Source organism: Pristis pectinata, chromosome 10, assembly GCF_009764475.1.
Source record: "Pristis pectinata isolate sPriPec2 chromosome 10, sPriPec2.1.pri, whole genome shotgun sequence".
NCBI lineage: Eukaryota > Metazoa > Chordata > Chondrichthyes > Rhinopristiformes > Pristidae > Pristis > Pristis pectinata.
This window is the reverse complement of record NC_067414.1, coordinates 26,117,298-26,134,405: the sequence shown is the minus strand read 5'-3', so window position 1 is coordinate 26,134,405 and position 17,108 is coordinate 26,117,298. Positions and strand designations below refer to the sequence as shown.

Genomic DNA, 17,108 nt, shown 5'->3' with positions numbered 1-17,108 from the left:
CTCTGCCTGTGACCGCAAGAAACTGCAGAGAGTTGTGGACACAGCTCAGCACATCACGGAAAATGGCCTCCCCTCCATGGACTCTGTCTATACTTCTCACTGCCTCGATACAGCAGCCAGCATAATCAAAGACCCCACCCACCCCGGACATTCTCTCTTCTCCCCTCTCCCATCGGGCAGAAGATACAAAAGCCTGAAAGCATGTACCACCAGGTTCAAGGACAGTTTCTATCCCGCTGTTGTAAGACTATTGAATGGATCCCTAATATGATAAAATGGACTTTTGACCTCACAATCTACCTCATTATGACCTTGCACCTTATTGTCTACTTGCACTGGATTTTCTCTGTAACTGTGACACTTTATTCTGCATTCTGTATTGTTTTACCTTGTACTACTTCAATGCACTGTGTAATGAATAGATCTGTATGAATGGTATGCAAGATAAGTTTTTCACTGTACCTTGGTACAAGTGACAATAATATTCCAATCCCAAATGGAGGTCCCTTTTTCCTCTACCACATCACTCATCTCCTCAACAAATTTCCTGAATGCTGATCCCACCCAATGTGTCTGATCACTCATCTAACTGGTGACATTGCCCCAAGTCCTGTTCAGGCCCATATCAGCAACCATCTTAACCCAACATTGTTCCAACAATAAGGGACAGTTTGTGGGAAGGGCTTATTGTTGACTGAGTTTATCAGTGTGGTTTGTTGTGAGTAGGCCATTACTGAAACCTGCAAGTGTGAATAATATATGAAGTTTTAATAAATAAGTGAAAGAGGAAAAAGAAAATATAGTACAAGATCTGTCAGTTACCTGTTCCTGAAATCTGAACATTAAGGTAACATTTTTTTCCCCAAGAAGTTAGTTGTTCACACCTTTGCCTCAAAGATCAAACAACAACTCCTCTAAATCAAGCACCTGGACAGACTTAATCCCTGTCCACCTTCACATCTGTGAATCCCTCAAGTTCATGTACATGTATGTGACTAGCCTAAAATCTAAAAGTAAAGTAAGGACATGGATTGTAATTTAATGGATCTAACAACCTGTTGTGCCTGTAAGAGCTTTTTAAAAGGGCTCTTTGAAACTTTGTATTGTGCTAGTGAGAGACCTGCATAAGCCCAGGCAGGTCTCTGGGCACTACCATGTTACAGGATCAATGTAGTGGCTCCATAGACCATGCAGAGAAGATTTTTCAAGCTACAGAAGCAAAATACTATGAAAACTCTAAATATGAAATAAAAACAAAAATACTCTGGAAAGAGAAATAGAGTTATATTTGGGCCAGTGTCACCCTCAAAACAGGTTTACAAGATTGTTGCCAAGATAAGAAGAGACCTTCAGCCCTGACAAAAGCCTGGACAGAAGATGGATCTATTAACTTTAGAAAAAAAAGGTCAATAGTCAATGGGCATAGATTGAAAATAATTTTCTATCACTTTAGAAATAATTTTCTATCACATTAGAAATAATCTAAAGTGTAGCAGAATTTCATGCTAACAAAGCATAAACAAGTAACCTCCCTTCCAAGTGTTATATCGAGCCAACTAATACCTAATTCAATACTGAATAAGTTTATTTCAATAATAACCAGCTTCTGTTTCCTTAATGTGTTGCCATCAAAATAGTTGAAGTTAGTACAGATCAGGTTGTATATTCCTTTAGAAATTTTAGCCACAAAATTGGGCACCTTGGTGCCTGTTGTTTAGTGACTGATCTGAATGGACTCTTATGTATGATGAGCATACAAATTTTTTGCAGCTCATGATGTCTCTATACTTAGAAAGGAATGAAAGCAGAAAAATGTTACTCTTTGACCATATAATTGCTGTACTTTCTCACACTAGGATTTGAATCAGTATCTTCAGTTCTGGAGATGAAATATGATTAGCTTGATTCATTTGATGGAAATGTTTAACAGGAAACACCAAGTTTTTAGATGTTGTTGAAATGGCTATATGTCATTATATTAACGGTGAACAACTGCACAAGCCATTTCAAAATCCTTCTTAGCTGTGCCTCAGGAAGATGACTTGCTTCCACTCCAGTTTTATGGAGTCTGAGGTGGCCAGTGAGGACACCATAGGAACTGCAAACTGTTCTACAGATGGGCAGGAAGTGCCTGACGTGGTGGACAGGCTGGTGGGTAGTTTATGAAGTGGTCTGCTCTTTCTGTCACTTCCACGTGTCTTTTGTGTGTATTCAAAGCATAAAGCCGTAATACATGATAGATTTCTAATAGAAGAAAACAACAAGATGCTGGAGGAACTCAGCAGGTCTGGCAGCATCCATGGAGAAAAGCAGGTGGTCAACATTTCGGGTCAGGACTGAAGAAGGGCCCTGACCCAAAACGTTGACCATCTGCTTTTCTCCGCAGATGCTGCCTGACCTGCTGAGTTCCTCCAGCATCTGTAGTTCTTTGTTTCTATAGATTCCTAATATATCCTGGATGTTCCTCCTTCTTTGAGTGGTTGTGGGCTAGAGATACTCAGGAGTGAGTGGGGATGTTGCATTTCTTCAAAGAGGCTTTGAGCACATCCTTTAATCATTTCCTCTGTGCGCATGATAATCTATTCCTATTACAGAGTTTGCAATTAGAGGGTCTGTTTTGGAAGTCTCGTGTCTGGTATGCGCAATGTAGCTGACTGAGGGTAACCAGAGCCTCAGTGCTTGGGATATTGGCCTAAGCGAAGACACTGATGTTGGTTTCACAATATCCCAGAGCTTTCATTGCACTAGCATGGTTTTAGTCACTTGAGGAAAAGGGTATTTGAAGATCAAGACCTTGGAGCTGGCTGAAAACTTGTGGTCTACCATGCAGCAATGATTCAGTAATGACAGAGTTGTGGATAGCATGAATGCCAAATGAAATACTGTACACAACATGATGCTTTAGCCATGCTAGATGCTGTTTTTGTTGCTTTCTATATAGATCCCTCCACTGTACTTAGAGATATCTGAGAAGATTTGTTTTCATAATGGAGACTGTTATAGAGGTATACAGCATGGAAACAAGCCCTTCTGCCCAATGAGTGCACCGATATCAAGTACCCATTTATAATATTCCTCCAATCCCATTTTATTCTCCCCACATTTCCTATCAATTACTCCCAGGGGAATTTACAGTAGCCATTTAACTTACCAAACCAGAGCACCTGGAGAAAATTCACTTGGCCACAGGGAGAACATGCTAACTCCACACAGACAGCACCAGAGGTCAGGATTGAAGCTGCATAATTTTGTCAGTGAAAGTGCATAATCAATTACTTATATGAATCAAATAAAGTTTTCTGTGCATATACCACTGCATGAAGTTTTCATATTGGCAGATTCTTCAAGGTCGTCCCAGGAATTATATGTCACGTATGTTACTGAAAGTTAAGTTAATTTAAGTAATGACAAAGTACATTTGAAGCTTTTCATTGCTCTTTCATTTTGTAATGTATTCTCAATATATGAAGCCATTAAATCACCTGTATTAACGTGCAGCCAATTAAAATAAAACAAGAACAATGGATACTGTAGATCTGCCAGTACTACCACCTGTGATGAGCAAAATGAGGAGGATATTGAAGAGCATAGCACCTGAGAAGTATAAACAATGGTTTTCATGATGAGATTGTTTTAGTTTTGATTCCAGGAGACCAGCATCTGTGTCATTTCCTGACATTCACATAGCTAATTCAGACTCCCTTCTCCTAAAAATAGTCTTGTGGACCCATGGGTCTTAAATTCTGCTGATGAGATAATGGAACCAGATTTAGCAATATAAACTATAGAGCAAGCTCACAGATGCTGGTTTTCCAGATCCTCAATTAGAGAGGGCCAAAATAAAAGCAGCTTGAATTGAAGGCTGTAGAGTATGCCACTTTTCTTATGTCCTTTTTTGTGAATGTTTATTTTTTTTACATACATTTCAAAAAAACACACACTTACAACCACTTTATTTTAACAGACAAACGGGTGGAAAATTGGACTTTGATGCAGTCCCCCTTACCTACGTTGGCAGTGAGCAGTCTTTACCTCCTCTTTGTTTGGCTGGGGCCAAAATGGATGAAGAACAGGGAGCCTTTTCAGTTACGATTTATGCTTATTTTCTATAACTTTGGAATGGTTATACTAAATCTCTACATCTTTAAGGAGGTTAGCCTTTTTTATAATTATAAGATCTAGTTTAATTACATTTTGCTGTTGTGTCTAAATCTTTGGTTTTTAGGTTTGTGAATATGTTCAGATTTGAATTAAGGTAAACATATATTACATTGTACTTGCATCACAAAAACAAGCCCTTCAGCCGACTGAAATAATAGAAGCTTATGATGCAGGAGCAGGCCTTTCAGTTCACCATGATCATGCTAGTCCAAAAGAAACACTCCAACCTAATCCCACCTCTCGGCACACAGATGCATGTTGCTTGTAAACTTCGTATTAATTCTTTAAAAGATAACCATTGTTGGTTTATTTTCATACTGTTTAATGTAGCTTTCTACTGTACCATAGCCAGCTTGCACCTCATGCTTTCACAGTGTGTTTTAATCAGATTTAAGACTGGTTTCAGATTGAATTAAATCACTTCCAGTCTTTGTATAAAAAAAAATTATCATCTCTTGATTATTACTTTAAAAGGCCCTTTAACCACCAGATCGTCAATTAAGCCCTTCTCATTACACAATACTAGATCTAAAATACAGAAATATCATTGGTACTAAATAGTCCCCAACAGCAATGCTTCATGTCTGTCAAATAATAAATTATAAAATTTAAGTTTGCATGTAAATTTGGAAAGAAAAGTTTGTTTTTATATACTGCCATTCACAATCTTAGACTGTTGCAAAATGATTTATAGCCAATGAAATAGTTTTGAATTGTCACCACTAATAATATACAAAATGCATAGTCATTGCTGACAACAAATTTAGTAATCTATAAGATATTTCAGGCTTATTGCAAGACCTTATTTTAATTGCATGTTTTTGAAATCTGCGTTTTGAAATGGCTATCTTGTAGCAGTAATGTCTATGGAGCAAATTTGTCCACAATACGTGAGGAACACTTAACCCATAAAAATCCTTTTCTTATCCTTTATTATGGAGGTCTAATCAAGTTATAGACAGACTAAAATACATGGTCGTCTGTTTTATTATACATAACTGCTAATTCTTCATGACCAATATTTTTCTTTACAGCTCTTCTTTGCTGCAAGAGCAGCAGGATACAGTTATATCTGTCAGACTGTCAATTACACAGATGATGTCAATGAAGTGCGGGTAGGTAGTTTTTGTTGTGCAATTCCTGAGGATTTATTTCTTTAAAAAAAATGTGTAACTATTAAGCAGGAGTATGCTCATATCTTAGCCAGAAGTTTAAAAGAATATTCAATATTTGCTCAATCTTCATTCTAGTGTCCTTTTTATTCTGGAGTTGCATTTACAGAAGGAAATTCACTGATTCTTTTAAGACATTTTTGCTGACCATCATGAGAGGGACATTGAAGCCTTCCTAAATTATATTGTAAAAGGATCTTTTCCCTGATATTTCAATTCTTTTACCTCAATGTGCAGTAGTCAAATAGTAACCTGGTGACAGTTGAACTTTTATGGGTTGAATTGAGAAAGTGAAACATTTAAAATTTTGATTGGAGTTGTATATAGGTTTCATACTAGCGGTGGATTTTAACTTTCATATAGAATGGGATAGGCTGAAAAGTAGTGAATTTCTAAGTGTGCTCCGGGTGGTTTTGTTGACAATATGTCCTACAACTAACAAGGTAATATTAGATATAGCAATAAGCGATTAGCTGGATTTATTTAACAGCCTATTATGAACTTTCTATACTAAATGAGACAAATCTGATAATGGGTATTATAGTTGAAATTCAGTGATAGCTGCTTAAAGATGAATTTAATGTTTTACAAAAGCAATTTATATTCCTAATGGGCAAGAGCTCTATTTATCAAAAGCACTATAGGAGATGACCACAAACAGTAAAGGGTAATGGAAAACTCAGAGCAGACAAAAGGGCATAAACTAGTAATACACACAAAATGCTGGAGGAATTCAGCAGGTCAGGCAGCATCTATGGAGGGAAATAAACAGACGACATTTTGGGTTGAGACCCTTCATCAGGACTTCATTTTCCTCCATAGATGCTGCCTGACCTGCTGAGTTCCTCCAGCATTTTGTGGGTGTTGTTCCAGATTGCCACATCTGCAGAATCTCTTGTGTCTCCAGCATAAGCTAGTACACGTCCTGGCAACCGGGAGAAATACAAAGAGCTAAAGGCATCAAAACAGAAGATGAGAAATATAAAAAGCAATATGAAAGAAATTTGAGTCTTTCACAATCAACACAATATTCACAATTACATTAGGAAAAACATTGTGATCAGGAACAATGAGGTCTTCTTAAAACTAGATAATGGTATTACTACAAATTAAAGTGAGGAACTAATGAACATCATGTATGATTCCTTTGATTCACTATTTATGTTGGAGCAACAGGATGGGAGCATAATGGATATTGAGGAAACTAATAATGAATCAGGAAGAGAGACTCACTAGTATTGAAGCACTAAATAGTGGTAAAACACCAGATGGTTTCCACTATAATAACAGAAAATGCTGGAAAAGCTCAGCAGGTCAGGTAGCATCTGTTGTAAGTGAAACAGTCAATGTTTCAAGTCAAAGACCATTCATCAGAACCGAGAAAGAGAGAAAGCAACTTAGTCTAGATAGCAGAGAAAGTGGGAAAAGGGAAGGGAATGTCTTTGAAGCTAGCAGTTGGAGACAGAATAGAAAGGTGAAACAAATCACAAAAGAAAGGTGCATCCACATCTGTGGATAAAAAAGAAATAAGACAGTAGCCTGAAATTTTAAATTCAATATTAAATCCTGATAGCTGTAATGTACCCTGACAAAAGATGTGATGCTGTTCCTCTGCCTTAAATTGGGCAACATTGAGGCACTGTAGGATGCTGAAGACTGAGAGGTTAAAGTGGGAGTGGGACGGAAAGTAAAGTGACAGGAAGCTGAAAGCTCAGGGTTCCTCTTGTGAACTGCAAAGAGATCAGCCAGACTGTATTTAGTTTCTTAATTGTAGAGGAGACTGAATTGTGGACACTGAATCTATAGAAGAGGAAGTGAGGTTTGGGACAGATCAGCCATGACCATATTGAAATGCCGGGCAGGTTTGAGGGGCTGAATGGCCTACCCCTGCTCCTACTTCCTTGTGTTCTTATGTTTGGTTGCCAGACAATGACCATTTCCAACAAGAGAGATTCTAACAAAGTACTCTTGGTCTTACCAAGTCCCCTATCTTCTATGTTTTCAGCCAGGACCAGAAATTTAACTGGAGCAGCCACATAAGTACAGTGGCTACAAGAGCAGGTCAGAAATTGGTATCTGCCTCCACAATGTTTTTCAAGCATCTACCAAAAGGAATGTGATGTAGTAGTCTCCCCTTGGCTGGATGCATACAGGTCCAACAGCAATATTGTACATGGTTTCATATTGGCAGCATGTCACTTGTTTTGTTCTGCAAGGATCTATGTAGTTCTGTGACTACTCATCATATTGATAAAATTCTTAGATGGTGGCTATGTATAATTTATGTTAATTTAAGTTTATGTAATTTGTTTTTCATGTTTCTAATGTACTGTGCTATTGTTGCAAAAAGCTAATTTTCAAGGCATTTATGCCCATGACAATAAGCTTGAAGTTGAACTATCCATATTTGTCAAGACACCAAAACAGGCAGCATTATAAGCAATGTAGATTGAAATATAAGATGACAGAGAGATATTAATAACTCATACTAAAGTACAAATCCATGGCAAATAGATTTAGATCTAAGATTGATAGAATAGAATACTTTTTAAATGGCAGAAGGCTAAAAAGGAATGGAGGCCCATAGAGACATTGAGGGTCCACATGCAGAGATCATTAAAATGACTTGGTTGATGCAGAAAATAATCAAGAAAGCAGATGGAATGCTGGCCTTTACGTCTAGAAGGCAGAAGTGAAAGAACATAGAACATTACAGCACAGTACAGGCCCTTCGGCCCATGATGTTGTGCCAACATTCTATCCTACTCTAAGATCTATCTAACCCTTCCTTCCCACAAAGCTCTCCATTTTTCTATCATTCATGTCCCTATCTAAGAGTCTCTTAAATGTCCCTAATGCATCTGCCTCCACCACCTCTGCTGGCAGTGCATTCCATGCACGTCCCCCCCCCCCACTCTCTGTGTAAAAAAAAAAACCTTACCTCTGACATCCTTCCCCCACCCCATACCTTTGTCCAATCACCTTAAAATTATGCTCCCTCATGTTAGCCATTTTCGCCCTGGGAAAAAGTCTCTGACTGTCCACTCGATTTATGTCTCCCATCATCCCATAAACCTCCATCAAGTCACCTCTCATCCTCCTTCGCTCCAAAGAGGAAAGCCCTAGCTTGCTCAACCTATCCTCATAAGACGTGCTCTCCAATCCAGGCAGCATTCTGGTAAATCTCCTCTGCATCATCTCTAAAGCTTCCATATCCTTTCTATAATGAGGCGACCAGAACTGAACACAATACTCCAAGTGTGGTCTAACCAGAGTTTTATAGAGCTGCAACATTATTTCACTGCTCTTAAACTCAATACCCCAACTATTGAAGGCCAACGCACCATACGCCTTCTTAACAGCCCTATCAACCTGCGCAGCAACCTTGAGGAATCTATTGACGTGTACCCCAAGATCCCTATCCATTCTTAAGATCCCTCCTGGCTACCTTGTAACTCTCCAGAGCCCTGTCTGATCCTTGCTTTCTAAACTTAGGTAAGCTCCTTTCTTCCTCTCAACAAGGTAATCTACGTCTCTTGTCAACCATGGTTTCTTCACTCTACCATCCTTACCCTGCCTCAATGGGACAAACCTATCCAGAACCCCATGTGAGTACTCCCTAAGCAACCTCCACATTTCCATTGTGCACTTCCCCAAGAACATCTGTTCCCAATTTACGGTCCCAAGTTCCTGCCTAATAGCATCATAATTCCCCCTCCCCCAATTAAATACTTTCCCATATCGTCTACTTCTATCCCTCTCCAAGGCTATGGTAAAGGTCAAGGAGTTATGGGGACCTCATTGCCTAGTACCAGGTCCAGTATGGCCTCTCCTCTAGTCGGCCTGTCCACATATTGTGTCAGGAATCCTTCCTGGACGCTCCTAACAAACTCTGCCCCATCTATCCCCTTTACACCAAGGAGGTGCCAATCAATATTAGGGAAGTTGAAATCACCCATGACAACAACCCTGTTATTTTTGCACCTTTCCAAAATCTGCCTCCCAGTCTGCTCCTCAGTGTCTCTGCTGCGATTGGGGGGGGAGGGGGGGGTGGAGAGGGAGGGGCGTCTGTAGAATACTCCCAATAGAGCATTCTACAGACCCACCCCCATCCCCCAACAGCAGCAGACTTCCAGTTTCTGACTTCCACCCACGCTGACTCAGCGGACGATCCCTCCAGGACATCCCGCCTTTCTACAGCTGTGATACTGTCCCTGATCAGCAAAGCCCCTCCCCCACCTCTTTTACCTCTGTCCCTGTCCCTTTTGAAACATCTAAACCCCGGAATATCCAGCAGCCATTCCTGCCCTTATGACAGCCAAGTCTCTGTAATGGCCACAACGCCTAAGTTCATCGCCCTTGTTCCTGATACTTCTCACATTAAGGTAGACACACTTCAGCCCATCCAACTGACTGCAATTTTGCCCTTTCAACTGCCTATCCTTCCTCGCAGTCTATCTACATGTTGCATCTACTTGTACACCAAATGCACCAACCTCTAACCTATCACTGGGTTCCCATCCCATTGCCATTCTAGTTTAAACCTTCCCCAACAGCTCTAGCAAACCTGCCCACAAGAATGTTGGTCCCCTTGCAGTTCAGGTGTAACCTATCCCTTCTGTACAGGTCATATCTTCCCCAGAAGAGATCCCAATGATCCACAAATCTGAAATCCTGCCCCCCTGCACCAACTCCTCAGCCACGCATTCATCTGCCAAGTCAACCTACTCTTACCCTCACTGGCACATGGCGCAGGCAGCAATCCAGAGATTACTACCCTTGTGGTCCTGTTTTTCAGTTTCCTACCTAGCTCCCTATATTCCCTCTTCAGGACCTCATCTCTTTTCCTACCTATGTCATTGGTACCAATATGCACCACGACTTCTGACTGTTCACACTCCCCCTTCAGAATGCTGTGGACCTGATCCAAGACGTCCCAGACCCTGGCACCCAGGAGGCAACATACTATCTGGGAGTCTCTTTCATGTCCACAGAATCTCCTGTCTGCCCCCTTGCTGTTGGATCCCCTATCACTACTGCTCTCCTCTTCTCCCCCCTTCCCTTCTGTGCCACACAGCCAGGCTCAGTGCAAAGACCTGGTCACTGCGGCTTTCCCCTGGTAGGTCCTCCCCACCTCCAAACAGTATCCAAAGCGGTATACCTGTTATTGAGGGAATGACCACAGGGGTACTCTGCACTACCTGCCTATTCTCCTTCCTTCTCCTGACAGTCACCCAGCTACCTGCCTCCTGCAGTTTAGGAGTAACTGCCCTCTTGTAGCTCTTATCTATGAACTCCTCATCCTCCTGTAGGAGCTGAAGGTCGTCCAGCTGCAGCTCCAGTCCCTAACACTGTCTGTAAGGAGCTGCAGCTGGAAACACCTCATGCATATGCAGCTATCAGGGAGACTGGAGGTCTCCCAGAACCCTCACATGTCGCAAGATGAACACACCACTCGTCCTGGAGCCATCCTAACTACTCTAGCCTGGCACGAAAGGAAAAATCAAACAAAGAAAGAAATTTACCAGAGACTTGCCTTAGCCTCCACCTCTTCTCTCCGAAGCCACTTGAGTGCAAGTGGCTGGAAGTTATCCAAAGCCCCTGTTTGGACCAGGCTTGAAAAGAATTTATTGGCCCCAGAAGTAATGCACCCTCGATGTATATGAATAAGGATTAAATTGTGAAGAGATTATGCAAACTAAGATTACATTCCCTGGAATTTAACAGCTCAAGGGATAATTTAGTTGAAGCTCTACAAGATATTAGGGAGAACTCACGGTTTTCATTCATCCTATTTAATGTAGTTTGTATGAATAGAATTAAGAGGGCAGGGTCTAAAAATTAGAGTTAAGCTTTTCAGGAGTGTTATGGGATATGGATATCGCTGGGAAGTTAGCATTTATTGCCTATTCCTAATTGCCCTTAAGAAGTTGCTCGTGAGTTTCTCTCTTGAACCATTGCAACCCTTGAGATGAAGGTTCTCCAACAATGCTCTTGGGTAGGAGGGTCCAGGACTCAGACACAGCAACACTGAAGGATAAGTGATATATTTCAAGTTCAAGATAGTGTGCAGCCCAGAAGAGAACCTGCATGTAACAGGTTTTTTTCCATGTGCTTGCTGACCTTGTCCTTGGTGGTCGAGGTGGTTTGGGGGTGTCCCTGGAGAGCCTAGGAGCATAACTGCAGTGCTTTTTTAGATGGCACCCACATTGATGGCGAAGGGCTTGAATGTTTCGGGTGGTGGATGGCATCAATTCTTGAATGTTGTTGAAGCCAGCTGATGTAGAATATTCCTTCATGCTCTAGACTTCTGCTATGTAGATGATAGGAAGACTTTAGAGTGTTAGGAATTGAGCCTCTTCATCCAGGATGCCAGCATCAACCTATTGTAACCTTAACATTTATGTGAATCCTTCAGTTGAATTACTTGCCAAAAGTGACACTGCACCCCCTCCGTCCACCCTTCCCTCCACCCACTGCCTCCACATGATGTTAATGGTTGAATATTTAGTCTAGTTGAAGCTGCTGAATGCCCAGGTTAGATGGTTAGACTATCTCTTTTTCAAGATGATCATCACTGGCAATTTTTGGTGCAAATGTTACATGCGTGGTAAACATGTAGTGAGAAGTGAACATTTGTAACTGCCTTCCACAAATGATTGAAACTGTCAATTATCATTTATAAATCTTAGATTGAATTGGTTTTAAACAGAAAGTATTTGGGGATTTAAGGAAAAGATAGCTAGATGGAGCTAGACCACAAATTAGCTTTGATATTAGTTTCCAAGGGTTAGGTGAGGAAGAAGTGGGATGTATTGGTAAGGCAAATAGTTAATTACTTGTTGAGGATGGGAAGGAAAATATTTGAAGTGGGAAAGTTCAGCTTTTAATATAACTAATTCTAATTGATTACTATTTTTAGCTAAAAAGGGTATGCCTTAGCCTAGCTCATAACTTGCATTTTCTCTTAAATGTCTTTTTCATCTTCGTGTTTTCCATCCATTCTTTCACTCCATCCTTTATTCCTTTGTCATTAAAATATAATATATGCAAGTTTACAGTCCTGGAATCATGGTTAGTTTTTTTTTAAAGATGTCATTCTTGACATTTGGGTCTCAAGCAAGGATTGCATTCAGAGCTTGTCAATAGTCCTCTGAGAGGGTGCCGGTGGACCGCCTTCTCAAGCCACTGTTATTTTGATTTGCTAGCCACCTAGAGGATGTTAAGAATAAAATACAAAGACATGGGACTGAAGTAACCTATAGGCCAGAACAAGTAAGGATGGTAGCTTTCATTTTCTGAAGGCTATTGTGAACCAGCTTTATTTTTCATTATGACAATCTAAAATCTTAATATCACTTTTTCTGATAGCAACTTCTATGGAATCTTACTCATTCAATGTCTTGCCTCTTTCATACACTGGCCAGCTTCTTGTGATTTACCTTTAACATTATTTACAGAATATCACTTATGAAACTTGTTGTGAATTTTACATTTTTGTAATTGTTAAAGTTATTGTATTAATTATAGTTTTTGTCCACCACAGATAGCTTCAGCCTTGTGGTGGTATTATGTCTCAAAAGGGATTGAATACATGGATACAGTATTTTTTATATTGAGGAAGAAATTTAACCAGGTCAGCTTCCTACATGTGTATCATCACTTCACAATGTTTACCCTTTGGTGGATCGGAATCAAATGGGTAGCAGGAGGACAATGTAAGTACAAAATGGAATTGAGATATAATCACAGATGTCAGCTCATCAGGGGGACTAAATCTCCATGTAAATTGTTTTGAACTATAAAACATTGCTGAAGATTGAAGATGAGTTTACCTTGATACAGTATGGTATTCTAGATTTCTTACTGAGGAAACATTCCATTGTGTTGTGTGGCACTACCATAATGTTGAAAGACATAGACTTGGACAGACCTGGCAGCTGAAAACAATATCCATAAGACACTATGAACTTTTGGCACACAGTGGCACTGCAGATGATGCCAGCTATCTCCAGTAACCTGGGTTTAACCTCTGGTGCTGTGTGTGAGGAATTTGCATAGTCCTTCTGTAAATTAAATGGTTTCTTGAGTGCTTTGGTTCTTCCCACATTCCAAAGATGTGCTAGTTGTTAAATTCATTGGCTACTGTAAATTGACCCTAGTGTAAGTGGATGGGGGACAAATCAGAGAGGTATTGATTGGCATGTGTGAGAGAATACGTTACAGAGAAGTAGGTGGAGAATGGAATCAGCTCCATGGACTGAATGGTCACCTTTGTCATAAGAAAATAAAAGAAGAAATAATATTGATTACAGTAGTAGAAATGTGGAATTTATGGCCTAGCATATCCTTCACTCCATCATGCCAGCTATTAATTAATCGTTTCATCTTATTCATTCTACCTCTAAGCTGGTGTATCAACCGTGGTTGGATGAGAAGTGCAAACGGATAAGAGTAGCTCCAGACATGTTGAAAAATGAGAATTAATTTTGCAAAGCTATAACACAGGACACAAGCAAACGCATTAGACAGAGCTAAGTGATCCTAACAAATGGTCTTGTCTTGAACACTGGTGCATAATTAAGTGCCTAAAAGGTGAAGGCTCCAAGAATACCCCATGTCCTCATTAGGACCCAGCATGCAAGTGCCTAAGACGAAGCTGAAGGATTTGCAGCAACATTTAGCCAGAAGTGCCAAGTGGATGATGCATCTCTCTTCTGCCTGAGATGACTACCATCACAAAAGTCTGTCCTCTGCCTATTCAATTCAATCCACATGTTGTCAAGAAATGACTATGAGCTCTGAATATTGCAAAGGCTAGAGGACTGGATAACATTCTGGCTATAGCACTGAAACTTACACTCTAGAATTAGTTACACCTCTAGGCATGCATTTTTTTAATAGATAGAAATATAGGAGCAGGAACTGACCATTTGACCGTTTTTGCCTGCTCCGTCATTCAGTACAATCATGACCAATACTCTGTCTCAATACTATATTCCATTCTCTCATCATACCCATTGATGTCTTTTGCCCCTAGAAATCTACCTGCCTTAATTATATTCAGTGATTTGGCTTCCACTGCCTTCCCTGGTAGAGAATTCCACAGGTTCGCCATCTTGTGAGTGAATAAATTTCTCATAATCTCAGTCCTCACTCATATCCTCACATTGTGACCTCTTATAGACCATCTCCCGGTCTGAGGAAACATCGCAGTTATAATACTAGCATTTTCCTGATAGTGTGACAATTATTATTATTATTAGTATTTCTTTATTTGTCATTGTACTGTTGCAACAACAACACAACGAGATTACGATGGTACTCCCTTGCCTAATAAAAACCAAAACAGTAAATTCATAAGAGCAATTATAACTATAAAATAAAACAAACATGCTTACACAAGTATAAAGTTTAAAAAGAATATAAAAAGGCAGCTTGCAAATGAACCATGATGATAATAATAATGATATTCAGCAGCATATCAATATGTTAAATAACATCATGATGAGTCCAGCCAGTAAAGGGGGGGAAGACATAGTAAGTGTATGTATGTATAAGAGGTATCAGTCCATGTTCAACAATTTAACAGCTTTGGGGAAAAAAGCTGTGTTTCAGTCTTGTAGTGTGTGCATGTATTGTCCTGTATCGCTTACCAGAGGGGAGTAGTTTAAAAAGGTAGTGAGCAGGGTGAGCTGGTTCTCGAATAATGTTTAAAGCCCTGCTCCAACATCGAGCCTGATAAATGTCCTCCATCGCTGGTAACTGAGTAAGCTGAGAGTGGATGCCCTTGACGTCAAGGCAGCATTTGACCAAGTGTGGCATGAAGGAGCCCAAGTAAAAATAAAGTCAGAGGGCATCAAGAGAAAAATACGCTAATGGTTAGAGTAACAGCTCACACGTAGGAAGATGGTTGTGGTTGCTGAAGGTGAAACATCCCAATGCTAGGTTGTTGCTAGGCTATTTGGCCTAAGCCCAAATATTTTCAGCAGCTTCCACAATGACCTTCTTTCTGTTACAACATCCAAAGTGGGGATGTTCTGATTGTCCAGTGTTCAATTCCTTTAGCAACTCGAGGAAATGAAACATGCCTGCATGCAACAAGACCTATACAATGTGGTCTAATAAGTTTCAAGTAATATTGTGCCATGCAAATGCCAGACAGTGACCACCTCCAACAAGAGAAAATCTAACCATCTGCTCTGATCATTGCCAAACCCTGCACCATCAATTTTCTGATTGTCACGATTGTCTCAGCTTACTTCTGAAAGTTAACTCTGCATGTTTAGATCAAGGCTGTGATAAGGTCTAGAGTCAAGTGCTCCTGGTGAATGACTGTGCATTGGTGAGCAAGTTATTGATGATTAAATGCTGCTTGAAAACACTGTCAATGATACCTTCTATCACTGCAGCTGACAGAAAGTTGACTGATTTTCATGGACAGGGCAATTGTCACACTATCAGGAAAACGCTAGTATTATAACTGCGATATTTCCTCAGACCAGGAGATGGTCTATAAGAGGTCACAATGTGAGGATATGAGTGAGGACTGAGATTATGAGAAATTTATTCACTCACAAGATGGCGAACCTGTGGAATTCTCTCAACCAGCTACATAAATACCTTCATGACAAAACAGGTCAGAGACTGGGTATCCTGTGATGAGTGATCCCAGAAAATAGAATACTGTATTTTTTAATGCACTTATCACGCCTTTATCTGCCTGTGATAAGTGGTGTCATGAGTGGAAACGCAAATCTGTCCGTGTTCTTAGAGCCTGTAATTCGGTGTTAGTTAAAACATGGAAATATCCTTAGATAACTATTTCAACATTTGGTTACCTTATCCAAAATCTCTGAAGTATGTAGCAGAATTATAATGCACAGTGAGAGTCATGTTGAGTCCATACAAAAGCCTCAGTCAAACAAGAAAATTTCAAAACCTGAAAGCTGTTTTGGCTATTTACAGGGATGAGTCACAATCGTAGCTAATTAGATTTCTTTCAACTGATGCTATAAAAATATCTTCAGAATTGTTCACATTTTGGCCTGGAAATTTAAACATACCGTATGTGAAAGCATGCTAAAATGGTGTTTATGAGGAACTGTTACAGTTTGTCATGGGTGTTTTGTATATAATTTTTTGCATTCAGGCTCTTAGGAGGTGTCAACATAATCTTTTTGCCCATTTGAGCTCACTAGCTGCAAGTAATTTCAGGACATGGTTCTAGTGCCAGAAGACTTTTAATGACCTCATGCCAGGGGTTACAGTCAGTGTGATCAGCAACAAAGTCGATCCACCAATAACTGTATCATACAACAAAAAACAGGACAAAATCCAATCTGGCTAAGTACTGACCATTCAGTCTACTCTAGATCATTGGCAAAATAATTGAAGATGTTGTTGACAGTGCTGTCAGGCAGGACATACTCAATGGTAACCTGCTCAATTATGTTTGGTTTGAGTTTCACCAGGATCACTCAGTTCCATACCACCCCACATTACTGGTACATACATGGTCCAAAACACTGAATTCCAGAGACTAGGTGAGCATGACTGTCCTTTACATCAAGGCAGCATTTTACCTCGTGCAGCATTAAGGAGCCCTGATAAGATTGAAAACGGAAACCAAGGGAACAACACTCCAGTAATCAGAGTCACACTTTGTGCAAAGTAAGATAGTTGTGGTTGGAGGTCAATCATCGCAGCCTGATGAGGTCCTCAGAGAGTGTCTTAGGCACAAAGTTCTTCAGCTGCTTCATCAATGACCATGAG

At 40.1% G+C, this 17,108-nt stretch overlaps 1 protein-coding gene across 5 annotated transcripts in view; it reads left to right on the top strand.

Moving 5' to 3' along the window:
* elovl4a (ELOVL fatty acid elongase 4a) overlaps window positions 1–17,108 on the top strand; it is a 47,910-nt gene that overhangs the window by 21,091 nt on the left and 9,711 nt on the right. For all 5 annotated transcript variants that reach the window (XM_052025375.1, XM_052025377.1, XM_052025376.1 and 2 more), the window contains exons 3-5: window positions 3,965–4,152; window positions 5,196–5,276; window positions 12,880–13,051. In XM_052025375.1, coding sequence (XP_051881335.1) covers window positions 3,965–4,152; window positions 5,196–5,276; window positions 12,880–13,051 — 441 coding nt within the window. The remainder of the gene's footprint in view (window positions 1–3,964; window positions 4,153–5,195; window positions 5,277–12,879; window positions 13,052–17,108) is intronic.